The following is a 16201-nucleotide window of genomic DNA, read 5'->3' as shown; positions in this document are numbered from 1 at the left end:
CGATGTTTTTTAAATTAAATAGCATTTTCAGTAAATAGCTCAAGAACAATGCATTCTTGGAAATATCTGCTCCTTATAAGTATTCAAGACCCTTTTTTGGACAGAGTCAGATGTCAACAGGAACATTCTCAATCTGAACTACTGACTATTTGTGCTGGAACAAGCATCATGATGGAGGTAAAAATTATTTAATGTCCATTTTTAGTATACAAAATAACAGAGCAGTCTATCATGCACACAGAAATGGTGGCAGATGTGCCCTAATAAGGGGAATCATCCTTGTCCATCAAATGATGCAATCTCTGTGAAACATGATGAACTCCAAAACACACACACACACTTATGCACTAATTACCCATGTGGCCCCACTGTCTTTCAGATCAGGATTATGTCCCCACTCACTGTCCTGCAGTGTGACATGCTACCCTTTTTTATAATCTCCTTATTTTATGATTATTGTAAATGCAGTTTTTAGTAATCAGATACTGATTAAGAGACAACATGCAATATTTTGTAGTCTACTTTTCAAAATAAATTTGTAACTCCACAGGACTACTTGAGAGCAAAAAGCCTAAAAAGTTATTAAAAATGGCAAAAAGCTTAAATAAAATGGTGACCAGTTAAAGCAGCTGAAATACTACATTTACACTTATAATATTCAGATTAGTGCATCAATATGTAATTTGCAATGGACAATTCTTAAAATGATGTTTTTTTTCCCATTTCCGAGTTGCCTGTCACCCCTATCAATACTTCCTTTAATACTATTTATAATAAAAATGAATATAAATGTTTGTGGTTGAGAATAAGGTTTGTTCCGGGTAAGATTAACCAAGTAATATTGCAGTTACCATGTTTTTTGTAATGAACAGTACTACAGTAATGCTACTACAGTAATATACTGTTAATATAGTAACCAAGTTACATTTTGTGGTTACTATGACTTAACCACAAAATACCACAGTGATACTATGGTTAATGTAGTAAAACCACGGTTAATTTTGTACGGTAAGATTGGGAGTAGGGGATTGTGTTGTGAATCTGTGGGAATAAACACAATAAACATACTGCAATGTTGCCCCTATACTGTATGCTAGTTTATAAATTAGGGATTTTAGTCACATTAAGAGATTAGATAAGAGACGACTCAGGGGTGCAGACATTATGGGAAGAATTGCAAAGAAAAAGGCACTTTTGAAACAGAAAACAAAAAAGAAAAGGTTAGAGTGGCAAAAGAAACAGTCATTGGACAACAGATAATTGGAAAAGAGTGTTATGGCTCTTGACCCCATTGAGCTTTTGTGGGATCAGCTAGACTGTGTAGTCAGCTAGGTGCGTGAGAAGTGCCCGAAAAGACGGGTGAAATGTCACACGAGTGTCTAGGCAAACAGACAGCTAAAATGCCAAGGATCTGCAAAGCTGTCATTGCTTCACATGGAGGATTTTTTGATGAGAACTCTTTGAAGTAGTTTAAGGAGTTCTAAAAATGTTTTCAAAGTGTAATAGTAATTTTTCACGTTATCAATGTCCAGACTATACATTGTGATCAGCTGAATGCCACTTTGGTGAATACAAGTACCAATTCCTTTCCATAGCAAAATCGGTACATTACTCCAAACTTTTGGCCGCCAGTATATATATGTATAGGCCCCACACACACACACACACACACACACACACAGACACGCACACACAGGGGGAGGGAGAGAGAGAGAGAGATTGCTTTTTGTAAATTCCAAACCACGTCTCCCTTCAAAATAGCATCCCAACAGGAGAGTGCTGTGCCACATAAAATCCATTTCTGTCACCAGAACCGCTTTGTCCGATTCTGCAAACGTAAACACAGCACACTCATGCAAATCTGGTCCAAATACGCAGCGCGCGCTCATCTCTACCTCTGTCGTTCACTCTCTCCCTCATGCTCCGGTAATCTCCGTCTAAACTGACCGGGCAAACAGGCAACTCACCCTCAGATAGCTCCAGCTCCAGTTCCGCGAGCCGCGCTCGCACCTCCAAAGGCAGCGGTAACGAATCACGGTCTGTCATTGCGATTCCTACACATCCGAGCCTCGGTTCCTGTGTGTGTCTCCCGAGCGCACGGTGTCAATCGTCTTTTACCGTGCAAAAATAGACCGCATGAGTGTACGCGCAACGCACGGAGAGCGAGCCGTTGGGTTACTGGATACGCGCCATCACCGGCGGGTTTTTCGGTAAGAGGACGTACTGGTGTCGCTCGTTACTGCTTCTAAATGTAGCGGTGAACAGGAGAGTGAAGCCGCCCGTATTTCCACTGAGGTGCCACCGTGCCCGCTGCTGCTGCCGTCGCGTTCACGTGACCTCGGTGCTCGTTCAAACCCAGACGAGGGCGACAGAGCGTGCGACTGTAACGGAAAGTGGAAGCAGATGTAACGACCTTCTCTAATATCAAAAACGTCCCGGGTGAATGTGGGGCGCTTTATGCATCATGCGTCAGTTTAAAAGTATAATATAATAATAAAGATTCACAGTTATCCATCAGTTTTATAACAAATCATGCTGTAACCGAGTGAATAAAATGACAAAAGCCACATTTAAACCTATTTAGTGACATTTGCTCTTTTTAAAGCAATGACATTACAGTACTGAAATATTTATGTAAAGATAAAATTAATCTACCCTCTTTAAATACAATATTTTAAGTATTTTTATGTTATTTACAAATTAATTTAATGCATTGTTTTCTATATTTAAATAATTATATTTGTTTGAATATATATAATAAAATAATTTAAATGTATAAAACAATTAAATTACTTTATTTGTAATATTAACATGACAAAACAAAACTGTTATTACATTTTTAATAAATTGTACAAAGAAATCGAGCAACTCGACAAACTCCCCCATCACAATGATTGCTGTCACTCACTGCAGGATTACACTGTTTGAGACCTGCACTTCGGCGCGAGCTCAGTGACGCTCGATCTGCACAAAGTTCTGCACTCTCGCGAATGCTCTCATTAAAAACAAAGTTGTCTAATCATCATAATAAATGAATTACTTCATTAGAACGTTTTAGTTTTGTCCTGTTGCTCATTTGCAGTATATTTAACACACAAGTGAGTGGTGCAATATGCAATGAGTTCGTCGGTTTTCACCATTACATAATCATGGCAGCCATAATCGTAATCAGGGCTGCATAATAAATCGAAAAACGAATCGCGATTACGGCTTTATATATATATATATATATATATATATATATATATATATATATATATATATATATATATATATATATATACATAAACAAAAACATATACACAAATCATTTAAATTGATTAAAAATACAAGAAATAAATAATATATTTTAAAATAATAAATAAGAGACTATATATACAATTTAAATGTCTAAGACTATATTTTGGTATTAGTTTTTCATTTGTTTGGAAATAAATGTAGATCTTTTCATTTGGAGTAACTATAATGCCTCCTGCAGGTGAGTGGTGTTCTGACAGCATCAAGAGTGCAGTGATGCAGTGAATGCTGAGAGGAACAAAGGCTTTTTATATTACAATGAGAACTATCCATTAGTATGATGTGACGTGTTTCTCCAGAGTATGCACCTGTCATGATCACCTGATTATCATCTTTCCCAAGACTATTGACATTAAAAACCTGTTTCTCCACTTTTCCAGTTATTGTATGTTGTTGACAGTGTTCTCAAAATCCAAGAACACACAGTTAAGGTGGAGCACAGACTACACAAATTTCCAGACTACTTTTTGGCTGATCCCAGGGTAAAGATTTTTTGTGCTCCGATCCCAGATAAGGAAGTGTTCTCCAACACTTTTGCCAAGGCAGAATGTTTGTTTCCTCTTATGTACGGCATGCTTAAAGATAGGAATTAGCAACATCTACTTTTTAGGTTCGATGTGTTTTATTGCTTTTGGTAAGCAAGTTATGTTCTAAAAGGCGTATATAGCCTCTCTGATAACCTTGTAAAAAAACACAGTATAAAGCATAGGCTAAAGTCATGAGCCAGACAGTAATAACCACCTCAGAGAAGCCATAAAACAGAGTGCACATGTGTCTGTGGCATAGAAACACCACATCAGTTCAGACCACGTGATGAACTTTGGTTCTGCACGAGCATTGCATTTATATAGGCAAATGTGGTAAAACTGCTGCACCCAGGGAGATGTGGAAACCTTTTAGGGCCCATTTGATAAAAAGAGGAGTTCAATAGTTCACAAGTTAATGTAATCCTGCAGTGAGGATAGGGTAAACATATGTGTATTGTGTCCCTGGCAGAGGGCTTGAGGCTCGAGACTTAACCTGAGCTTGAATGCCCCCCAAAAGAAGCCAAGAAACAGAACAGCAAGTCGCTGACATTGTAGCTTCATGAGACGCAGAAGTGATGTTTTGGAAGGAAAAAGAGGAGCCGACTGATTTTAACGACAGCTCCCCCTCCCAAAAAGAGAATGGAACCTGAAACTACATACAGGAAGGGAAGGGGATGCTTACCTAGACTTGTGTGCAAGATGGGCAGAGTTGCCAAGGAAGATAGAATGAATGCTTGCAGTTGCAGCCTCATGCTAGGGTCCACTTGGGGGAATTGGGGAGTAACATTTTGGCTGAAACACTGAAAGACTGTGGCAGAGAAATTAGCTTGTGGAGAGCTATTGTGTGCAGGAGGGATTGTTATGCCCTAAAGCGTGGGGCAGAAAAGGCAGGGTGTGTGTGTACGTATAACATCATTTAAGTTGGTTTGTCGTGAAATTAGAAGGCACCTAAAACTACGTACCCAGATAAATACCATAGTCTGGTGTTTATTTAACTTAGATGTATGGTTGGAATTTTGTTGATTGTTTTCCAACGTAATGCGAGTCATTTCGTTAACTCTGAATAATTTGACATGGGGTGGGATTCGCTTGTGGCCATTAATTCCTTAGGAGTATTAACACCACCTGCGGTACGATGTATGTCTTGCATATATGAAGCATCTAATAGCAATAGTTTTGTGAGGAGGGAATGCTCCACTCGACTCCCAGAAAATTGGAGCACAGGCTACGGTTGGTGCTGCGTGTTCTCCTTGAGCTCCTCCAGCTTTCACGCTGAGTTCCTCAAACTCTGGTGTGTGCGGAGTTTTCTCCGACGAGCTCGGGTGCTGCGAGGAGGCGAAACGTATGTCAAGGCGGGTGATGCTGTGGCAGTGCGTTTGTGCCAAAAATATCTGCATTGATTAGATAAGATAATCTCTAGACAGTCTATAATTAGAGTAGTGTCTTTGGAAAGGGTTTGTTTGTTGCATGATTGCCACTGAGTTCCAAATTGAAGTCATCTTCCAACATGAAATCGCTGAATAGATCATGCCCTAAACGAGCTGTGCGGCAATAATGCGGCTGACAGGAATCTCCTGTGCGGGAGGACCAGTTTGAAAAGCTCTGTTCGTGGGCAATGGTCGAGGCCGAATGCCAGAAACTCAATGCTACATAGAGGTAAGCAGCATTTATATACTCTTACTCTTGCTGTGTGATTGGTCGGATTAAATTAACTTGCTCCTCCTGAACTTTGTTAATAAAACACCATTAAGACACATTGTTAATGCACCTGAGACTCGTAGTGACGGATTAATTGACAGCTGCTGTCAGACTCTATGTTATTATTATTCCTCACACGGTCGCAAGACGACATGTAGGCCTACATGAATCTGGCGTGGTGAGCTGGAACCTGCTTACGTCAGCTGTCACCGCTTACGTCACGAAGTACCGCAACAGCCAATAGGAAAATTCAACTGCAGTAGCCACCGTTCAACCTGAAGAGGGCAGCACTCAGACGTTTTTAACACCATATATTGTAGAATTAAAACACTTTAAACACAAATGTCCAAAAAATTACTTGAATCAATGACCAGTACTAATAAAGCCCCATGCTTACAGATCATTAACTAAAAAAAGTTGGTTTAGGGTTTAGTTACCCTTTAAGTACTGCAGTGCATCTCCTCCTCATGGACTTCACCAGATTTGCCAGATCTTGCTGTGAGATGTCACCCCACTCTTCCACCAAGGCCCTTGCAAGTTCCCGGACATTTGTGGGGGAATGGCCCTAGTCCTCACTGGTCCTATCCAACAGGTCCCAGACATCCTCATGGGATTGAGATCCGGGCTCTTCGCTGGGAATGGCAGAACACTGACATTCCTGTCTTGCAGGAAATCATGCAGAGAACAAGCAGTGACATTGTCATGTTGGAGGGTCATGTCAGAATGTGCCAGCAGGAAGAGTACCACATGAGGGAGGAGGATGTATTCCCTGTAACGCACAGCATTGTGATTGCCTGCAATGACAGCAAGCTCAGTCCGATGATGCTGTGTCACACTGCCCCAGACCATGACGGACCATGACGGACAACCTCCAAATCGATCCCACTCCAGAATACAGGCCTTAGTGTAACGCTCATTACTTCGATAAACGCAAGTCTGACCATCACCCCTGTTGAGACAAAACTCACTAAACAAAATCATCAGTGAAGAGCACTTTTTGCCAGTCCTATCTGGTCCAGCGAAGGTGGGTTTGTCTCTCAGCCTATTGCGGACAGTCTGCGCATTGATGGAGGGATTGTGGATTCCTGGTGTAACTTAAGCAGTTGTTTTTGCTTTCCTGTACCTATCCCGCAGGTGTAATATTCGAATATACTGATCCTGTGCAGGCGTTGTTACATGCGGTCTGCCACTGCGAGGATGATCAGCTGTCCTTCCTCTCCCTGTAGCGCTGTCTTAGGCGTCTCACAGTACAGACATTGCATTTATTCCCCGGGCCACATCTGCATTTATGCAATTAATGAATGCATGTTCATGAATTGTTTATGGTTCATTGAACAAGCATGGAAAACATTGTTTAAACCCTTTACAATAAAGATCTGTTAAGTTATTTGGATTTTTACAAAATTATCTTTAAAATACAGTGTCCTGAAAAAGGAACGTTTCTTTTTTGCTGAGCTTATTTAATGCTTCGCTCTAATAAGGCGCTAACATCTAAATGGAAAGGTTTGACCAATCACAACGAAGTAATTTACATATACCCCACCTTGACAATTTAACCGAGTAATTTAAATCATTTCGACAAAATCATATAATAAATAGATTCAGCATACAAAATAAGTAAGGCTAAAATACATATTGTTTATATCGATGCTGTTCACGGTATGTTCTCATCTTACCACTAACGAAAATGTATTCATATATGAGAGCATACAAAGCTATAAAACAACAATCAAACAATTGAGATCTGTAGAAAACTGAAGACATCTAGTTCAGTATATTAACTACTCAAATCAGCACATCGGGGAAAAAGAGATATAATTTCTCTCAATTAAATGAAATAAGTAGCATCCAATAAACACTTGATACACATTATGGTGTTGTCGAACAACACATTGTTACTTGCTGAGTAATCAACGAATAGCACGAAGATTTTAATCTCTAAGCTTTTAAAATACTCTCCGCTCTTTTGCCTACTTAACTATATACTTGTTTTATTTGGGAAAATAACGTGTACTACGTCTACATGCCTTTAAATACACTCAGCTTTTGGTAAATTTCTGCTCGGTCTTAAGTACTTATTTCACAATGCAAATTTAAGATAATAATAATAATAATAATAAAATGCTTTTGCCAGACCTTTTCAGACTGAATCTTTATTTAATGCGGAACAGCAACTTTTGTGTTTTGATAAGTTTTGTCTTGAGAGAAATTATGATAATACTTTAAAATATAGTATACGTTAACATTAGTTTTACACTTTTACAGCATTCATTAATCTTGCAAGACTGATGTTCATTTCAACATATACTAACATTTTTTAAATCAAAAGCTGTATATGTGAACATTAGTTAGAATAATAAAGACTGTTAAATATATACAGTATATGTATATATTGTTCATTGTTAGTTTATAATACTGTACCTAATGTATTTACTAATATTAGAAAATGTAATCTTATTATAAATTGCTATTATTATACAATTACTATATATTATCATGTCTTTTTGTACTGATTGTGCCTTGAACTTAGTCAGAACTTACATATAGAATATTCAGAATTGGATGTTGAATTTACAGGTACATTTTTGGGCATTTTAGGCCTTAAAAGTTGGTGCACACTTGGAGTACATTATTATTATAGAAATAATTTTCTCAGCTCTTTGTAATATATTAATCGGACGACTGTCTGTTTATACGTAAAATCTTAAAATCATTAACATTTTAGTGCAGTAGCAGATTAAGCACCGTATTTGAAAATTACACATGAAGCTTACAAGGCTACTGGAGCAAGTTGTCTGAGTTCACCTTTGTATAAAAGGAACACCCAAAGGGCAGCCTGAACTGAAACATGTGGCCCTGCTGCACTGTTATGCCTGTAAAATCATGATAAATTATTCTGGGATATATTTCAATATAATCTGATTGATAATTGAAAAGTGGATATCTGTAGACATGTCAGAATAAAATGATCTTTCTTTCATGACAAAATAAACAATAAAACTATCAACCCTGTATAATTTATGAAGGGATGATCACAACCCAAAATAAACATTTAGCTTTAGATGGCACATTGCAGTTTTTTAACACTTAAAAAAGTTCACCCATAAATACAAAAAAAATTCATTTAATCACCCTTATGCCATCCCAAACTTGTACGACTTTCTTCTGCTGAATATTTTGAAGAATGTACAGTATGAGGTCTTTATGTGAATACAAAGTAAGTCAATGGGGTCCAAAAACTAACCTCCAAAAATGACATAAATGCAGCAGTAATGATTCGAATATGATTCGAGTGCTTTAATCCATGTCTTCAGAAGCTATATGATAACTTTGGGTGAGTAACAGGCCAAAGTTTAAATCCTTATTCAATATAAATCTTGATATCTACAGTCTCCAAAAACACGGCTTCAGTTGTGCAATTTTAAAAATGCAGACACGAGTAAAAATAAGTCGCAGGTCGAGTTTATTTTGGATAGTTTTAAAATGTACCATGGTCACCAAAAGATTGATGTGAACTCTAGAAAATGAAAAGTCTCTGATGTATATACAATGATATCAGGATTGAGTGACTGCCAACCAGTGTCAAAGCATCACCGTCTTGAAGTCTGAACTGTGTTCCAGTTGGGCCGCTTTTTAAGATTTATAGTGAATAATGACTCGTTTTTGAAACGTTTCTAACCGAAAGCAATCGTATCGCTTTAGAAGACATGGATTAAACCACTCGAGTCATATGGATGACCTCTATGCTACCTTTATGTCCTTTTTGGAGCTTAAACATTTTGGACCTCATTAACTTCATACATACTTCAAAAAGACTTTGTGTTCCACAGTAGTCGTACGAGTTTGGGACGACATGAGGGTGAGTAAATGATGGGGAAAAAAATTATTTTGTGGAGAACTATCTCTTTAAATTCATTTCCTGGTATAATATTTGAAATCTCATTTAAATTAACTTTAATCACCCTTTCATAAAGGAAGAAGTCATTTTGTTTATTTTTTTGATGGCAGTGGTGGCTATAGTATTATATTAGGTAGCTATAATACCAAGTTGCCACAGTTTTAATGTAAATGCTATGGTTACTTTGATACATCTTTTAAGGCAGTCCGTGCCGTGCGGCTCGCGGATTAAGTGGTCAATCGTATAAATCAGTTACCCAAACGACTTTCAGAAACAGCCTCGTCGCCGACCCTTGCTCGCCGTGCAACACTCACCCATTAGCACACCCAAGCTGTTTTAATCTGCACATTTCATACTTTTGTGAAGGGAGACTGTGGTTATGCGTGTTTCGTATCTCAACTGCACGGTTTTCAAGCACCGCGCCCGGGTGGAAATGTGTCTTCCGGGGAGAAGCCGCTTTCAGCCAACGAGACACGGAGCACAGCGCGCCAGACATCCTGGGCATCTGCAACTTTCAACAGAAGCTTGTTCCTTTCCAAGAATGCATGCGAGATACACGTCTATGGCCAGACGATACAACCTACGTCCCAGAGGACAGTATTGATTGAGGCCCGAGAGCACAGACTCCAGAATTTGCTGTTTCATTCTGCTTTAGTGTCGTTCTTCATGGATGTGCACGCAGGGGCGGGTCCGTTGCACGTGCAGACGGTGGAAAAGCCACCGGGAGGCGCCACGGTGACTGTCACCACCACACAGTGTCAGGTCGAAACGGTGGTGGGGCGTGACGCCGAGCTCAGCGAGGAAGCCCTACAGTCGGGCGCTGAGGCTCAAACACCGGCAGCGGTTGATCCAATCACAGAGATCGAGAGCGAGGCTGGCGCGCGTGCAGAGGCGGACAGACCGCTGGAGGAGCAGAGAGCGGGGAAATCGGAAACCGTGGGCTCCAGTTGCAGCAACGAGAGTTGCGTCCCGACCCCAGGCTGTCGGATTTGCTTCCAAGGAGCCGAGCAGGTAAGGGGTCATTCAGGCCGAGCGCGTATAACAGAACGCAGGTGTCTCGAAACGCTCTTTTAACAGTTGACGTACTTTTTTACCTAACACGACGTCTAAAAAACGAAGCGAAATGCGGCTCAACGGTCAAAGACATCCATCTAGCGCATGTTTAAATAGAAAAACTATGAATAAAGAGGGCAGACGAATGCATAGACGTGTTCGGTGTGAACGGCCCCTGACTAAAGCTAGTATTTCTTTATTGTTGGTTTATGTACACATGCGTCAGACCGATGTATTTGACAATCGTTTTTCAGCATCTCACACTATGAGCTTGCAGTAAAAACTCATTTAAAGGTTTTACTCATTTATAGCTATGTCTGTTTTAAAAAAATTTAAAAATGCGTTCTGGGGGCGTGGTGAGAATTTATTTGGTTTGTCTCTTTTTTCCCCATTTTTTTTCTGTTCAGGAAACAGCATATTAGATTCTGATGCACCACATTTTTAAACTGCCTATTTCAACATATTTAATTAGGAATGATTTTATGGTCCCTCTTTTAGGGGCCTGGGTAGGTCAGCGAGTATTGATGCTGACTACCACCCCTGGAGTCGGGAGTTCGAATCCAGTGTGTGCTGAGTGACTCCAGCCAGGTCTCCTAAGCAACCAAATTGGCCTGGTTGCATGGGGTAACCTCCTTGTGGTCGCGATTAGTGGTTCTCGCTCTCAATGGGGTGTGTGGTAATTTGTGCATGGATTGCGGAGAGTAGAATGAGCCTCCACGTGCTGGGATTCTCCGCGGCGCCATGCACAACAAGCCACGTGATAAGGCAACTTGTCCTCCGCCACCTGGATTGAGGTAAGATTGAGTAACCGCACCACCACGAGGACCTACTAAGTTGTGTGAATTGGGCATTCCAAATTGGGAGAAAAGGGGATTAAAAAAAGTGTTCCGTGTGAACAGCCCTCAACGTCTTTTATCTGTAAATTTAGCACCCTGGACAAGGTCCAAACATAAAGAAGGTGCTTCCGCTGGTAACGGTGGTCTATTATGTGGTTGTGTAGTGACTCTCCTCAATCCAGGTGGTGGAGGACAAATCTCAGTTGCCTCCGCGTCTGAGACCATCAATCTGCGCATCTTATCACGTGGCTTGTTGAGCGCGTTACCGCGGCATCCATGCACAACTCACCACGTGCCCCACCGAGAGCGAACCATATTATAGCAACCACGAGGAGATTGCCCCATGTGACTCTACCCTCCCTAGCAACCAGGACCATTTGGTTGCTTAGGAGACTTGGCTGGAGTCAATCAGCACACACTGAATTCAAACTCGTGACTCCAGGGGTGGTAGTCAGTGCCTTTACTCGCTGAGCTACCCAGGCCCCCTAAAAATGGTCTTTTGTTGCCACCTGCTGGCTAAAATCTTTAATGTCTTTTACACATCTGTGCTGCCCTTACAGTAGTTTAGAACGGCACAAGCAGAGTGATACACACAGTGAAGCGTCCCAGTGCTGATGGTGTGAGACATCAGTATTCACGGAATGTCTCTCGTCCAATCAGATTCGAGGACCGTAACTTGAACCATTGCATAATGAAAAATATGCTTAATTGACAGAATTTTTGGCATAATGTCTATTACCACAATAAATATTCTGGCTTGTCCCTCGTTTATTATTATTACTTTTATTTATCTTTTTAAATATGTGAGTTAAAGTGAGGCACTTGCGATGAAAGTTAATAGCACCAATCCGTGCTGATAACATGATTTTAGAGTGATAAAATCACTTTTCTGTCTAATGTTATATCCAATTTTACAAATTTAAAATGTTTGTAATTTTAGATTCTTTGCTGTGATGCTGTACCGCTGTAATCCTAAAACCATAAAAATGATGACAAAAAAAGTTGACAATGACTTCACATCTCAAAAAATACACAAGTTTTAATAGAATAATTACTTTGAGAGCTTTTATAAATGTATAAGTTTCACATTTCTGCCTTGAAATCCTCCAAAAATGTGACCCATTCTCTTCCATTGGATTTATTTTTAAGAAAAGTTGAGATACATTTTTGTGGTAATCAACATTTTCTTTAATGTGATTATTAGAATATCAGAAACCTCAATGATTCCTGATGCTTTGAACAGATATAGCCTACAATTTGAGTGTGTGTGTGTGTATTGATGAGGTGTCAGATCCATTAGAATACCTGCTGTTTGTTTCATCTCTAATGCTCTTCACTTCCTGCTGCTAATGTGCTTCAAGACGCCTTCTCTCTCTCTCTCTCTCTCTCTCTCTCTCTCTCTCTCTCTCTCTCTATGTGTGTGTGTGAGTGTGTGTTAATATGATCCACTCTGTCTTCAGACTCACTTTAGTTCTAAATGAGGATGTTTCTGAAATTATTCATGAATCCAATGATGAATCATTTCCTTTCCACTCATACCAAGCCAAATCTCTGTCATTATTCATATTATATTTCATTGACTTGTTCTTCTCATTCAGGAGACATACTTTGGCTTTGAAAAAAATCTCATCTGCTCTCTTGTACATGGTTCCACACCCTCAATACTCAATTTATCAGTAGTGGATGGAAAGACACACATCTCTCCTCCAATCTTAGATAACATTTTCTTTCTTTCTATTGCAAGTTAAACAGTATATGGTGATTCTCCAACCAAGCAGATGTCAATGGTCTGTCTTTAACCTCTATGTATATTATATGTGGCTGAGTGACATATCTATGTTTGTGTTGTGATTGGTTGTAGGGGGAGCTACTGAGCCCGTGCCGCTGTGCTGGTTCCGTTCGACATGCCCATCAGCAGTGTCTGCTCAAGTGGATCAGTGAAAAGGGCTCCTGGAGCTGTGAAATCTGTAACTACAGATTCAACATTCTGCCCATACATATCAAGCCACCACTGCAGGTAAACACACATGCATACACACTAAGGTGTGCACAGTATGTCTGTTATATATCTGATATTTGCATATCGATCAATATTAGCTTTATTTTTTATTGCCATAATTTTGGCGAGAGTTATATCATGGATACAAAAGCAGAGAGGAGTGGATACAGTGACACCTGGGATGGAGAGGTGCTGCTGTGTGTAGGGTGGCCAATGTGGTGGCCAGGCTTCTATGCTCGGAGCATTTTTTCCCATTCAAACAGTAAACTGATCCATCTTTTCTACTGTACATTATAATGATTTGGTGCCTGCTTTCATCTGAAGTACATCAAAGTTTATGCTTAAGCTTTATTGTGAATTATGAGGCTCTTCTGAAAAAGAGACCTGCATTGTTTAAACTAAACATTCAATGTGTGTTTTTGCCAGTGGCAGGCTGTCACCATGACGCTGGTGGAGAAAGTGCAGTTCATTGCAGTGTTGTTGGGTGGCATCTTCCTATTGACCAGTGTGTCGTGGCTGCTGTGGTCAGCACTGAGTCCTGAAGCACTATGGCAACGAAGTGACGTTCTTTTTCAAATATGCTACGGCATGTATGCCGTAATGGATCTTGTATGTATTGGTGAGACACAAATATCTACACTCAATCAGTCATATATATTCTGTGCTTATGTTTTTGTGTGCTATAGATGTGTGGTACTGCTGTTATTTGTCATACAGGGAGAGAATCTGAGCCCATTTCCACACTATTCCATTTAAGCTCCGTTTTCAGTTTCCTAACGTCATTCATTTTCCAAAGTGTACATTATGGAAAGCATTTTTAAAAGTCTCAGTTTTCGGTGGAGGAACAGGCCCTTCTAGTGTGGATGAAAGGCTTATTAGTGTGGACATGGCCTAAAAGAATGTGCAAGAAAAAGTGCAATCCCATTTGCTCTAAGAGCAAAAGCAAAAATCCACTTATGTTTCCATGACTTTCCAAAAGAGGAAAAAATAGAGAGACATAGATTATGACAGTAAGACGAGAGAAAAAATATTACAAAGCTAGCTGGATTTCTGCTTCTAAATTAAGACAGAAATGCGTCATCACAGTCTGTAAAAAGAACCCATTATCAGCAATTCTTTTTACTGAACATTTGTACTATGACTCATTCCATCCTACAGTAGTTTCCAGGAAGAAGATCTCAAATATCCCCACCAAACTGTGTTGTAAAATGTGTATCTGTGTTGCAGGTCTGATTATTCATGAAGGTGGTGCGGTGTACAATGTGCTGATGCGCTGGCGGGCAGTGAATCTTCTTTGGGACATTCAGAACTACGATAAAAGCAGAGACCTGGACAGCACACACAGTCCACACCGTAACATGTGGCTGCCTCTCACAAACACACATACAGTCTCGATCACACTCACACACAACCCGATTGGAGTCCTTGCCTCGGTGCCCCCTTCACCTCCTCTCCATGTGCCTGAACACAACCTCTGACCTCTCCCCACAGGAGAAAGGCACAGGCAAGCTTGTTGTAAGGGTTTTTTCAGTCTGACTTCAAATTAACTAATTCAGGGACCAATCCACTCTCCCTACACTGTCCAAAGATGGGTGTGACTAACAAATGGGAGGTGCCTAAGTGTTGGGAGGAGCCTCACTTGAAAAGCACTTTAGAAGTTACACAAACTGAGTTAAATATCGTATTGTTATTATGTTGTATTGTATATTGTACAAGGTTTTCAAAGTCTGGAGTTCACTGACTCTGGATCAGCCTTTGAGCATCAGAGTTCAACTGCAAAGCACACAGGCATATACTAAATTGTAATACAGGCACACGCACATAGTACCTGCAACATTTATTACTGTAGTTAAGACAAATGAATGTTTGTTTAAAACCAACTTTGGTTTTGTTTAGGTTTTTCTTATTTCAAAATTTTCAAATGCAGTGTTTTCCAAAAGATTGAACACACTCTGATATAGACATCTATAGACCAATGAGAAATTTAGACCGATGGGGCCACTATTAGAAATAGCACTTTGCTGTAAAGAACTGTTCATCTGTGAAATCAATTTGTTGGCAAACATAGAAGGCTAACTCTGTGTTGCCTCTGGAATTTCCTATGGGTTTTTATAACAGGGTTTTTCAATTTATGGTTAAAATAAAGTCTGTGGGAAAGATTTCTTGAAGATTCTTGGATGTTTTTGTGCAACATAAATTACAGTTACCGAAAACATGAATTTTATAGTCACCATGTTTTTAAAAAGGTTATGTTGCAAGATAAAGACTACAAATACCACAAGCATGTGAGTGTATGTGCCTGATGAATCTTATCTAGCAACATACTAAAAAACACAGCAGTGTTGGGATATAACATTTGGGGTATGACTGTAATTTATGTTTTAGAAGAAAACATTCAAGCATCTTAAATGAATGTTTCCCAGAGACCTTATTTTAATCATAAATCCTAAATTTCCATGATAAAAATCCATAGGAAAATCCTGAGCAATCCTTTGCTAATTTCCAAATGCTAATTCTCTTCCAGGTTTTTGTACTACAACCTGGAAAGCTCCATTCCTTCTTGATTTCTCACACAGATCATTCCTTATCGGATATGTCAGGGCTTTCTCTAGTGTGTAAGCATCTTACATCTCATGTCGTATTACAGCAAAAAACAAACTGGCTTTGTACTATTAGTCTTGACTCAAATAAAACTTATAGAGTTGTCAAATATTTCAGTAATCTTTGTGATGCTGCTAGCCTAGTGGTTTAATATCTGTGTTGGTCACACAAGGCTTATACATTTAAATTCCCACCCAGGAGCAAGTGATAATTTTAACCATTGTGGCCCATATCAACCTGAAAAATGTGAGTCTACTAAGTCCTTCTGGGTCTATTTTCTGTGTTGAGCTTA

General features: G+C 39.7%; 2 protein-coding genes across 3 annotated transcripts in view; one reads left to right on the top strand and one right to left on the bottom strand.

The window, feature by feature from the left end:
* dip2cb (disco-interacting protein 2 homolog Cb) overlaps positions 1-2321 on the bottom strand; it is a 52530-nt gene extending 50209 nt beyond the window's left edge. For both annotated transcript variants that reach the window (XM_052128826.1, XM_052128827.1), the window contains exon 1: positions 1968-2321. In XM_052128826.1, the coding sequence (XP_051984786.1) occupies positions 1968-2046 (79 nt within the window). In that variant the 5' untranslated portion in view covers positions 2047-2321. The remainder of the gene's footprint in view (positions 1-1967) is intronic.
* Positions 2322-10086: 7765 nt separating this feature from the next.
* On the top strand, positions 10087-14876 carry marchf11 (membrane-associated ring finger (C3HC4) 11). Its single transcript, XM_052129285.1, is given in 5 exon segments — positions 10087-10431; positions 13171-13326; positions 13735-13927; positions 14536-14701; positions 14703-14876. Coding segments are annotated over 5 exon segments (1002 nt in total). The 3' UTR covers positions 14845-14876.
* Positions 14877-16201: the final 1325 nt, after the last annotated feature.

The sequence above is a fragment of the Xyrauchen texanus genome, chromosome 6 (assembly GCF_025860055.1).
Source record: "Xyrauchen texanus isolate HMW12.3.18 chromosome 6, RBS_HiC_50CHRs, whole genome shotgun sequence".
NCBI lineage: Eukaryota > Metazoa > Chordata > Actinopteri > Cypriniformes > Catostomidae > Xyrauchen > Xyrauchen texanus.
Note: the sequence above shows the minus strand (reverse complement) of the source record. Positions and strands in the feature narration are given on the sequence as shown.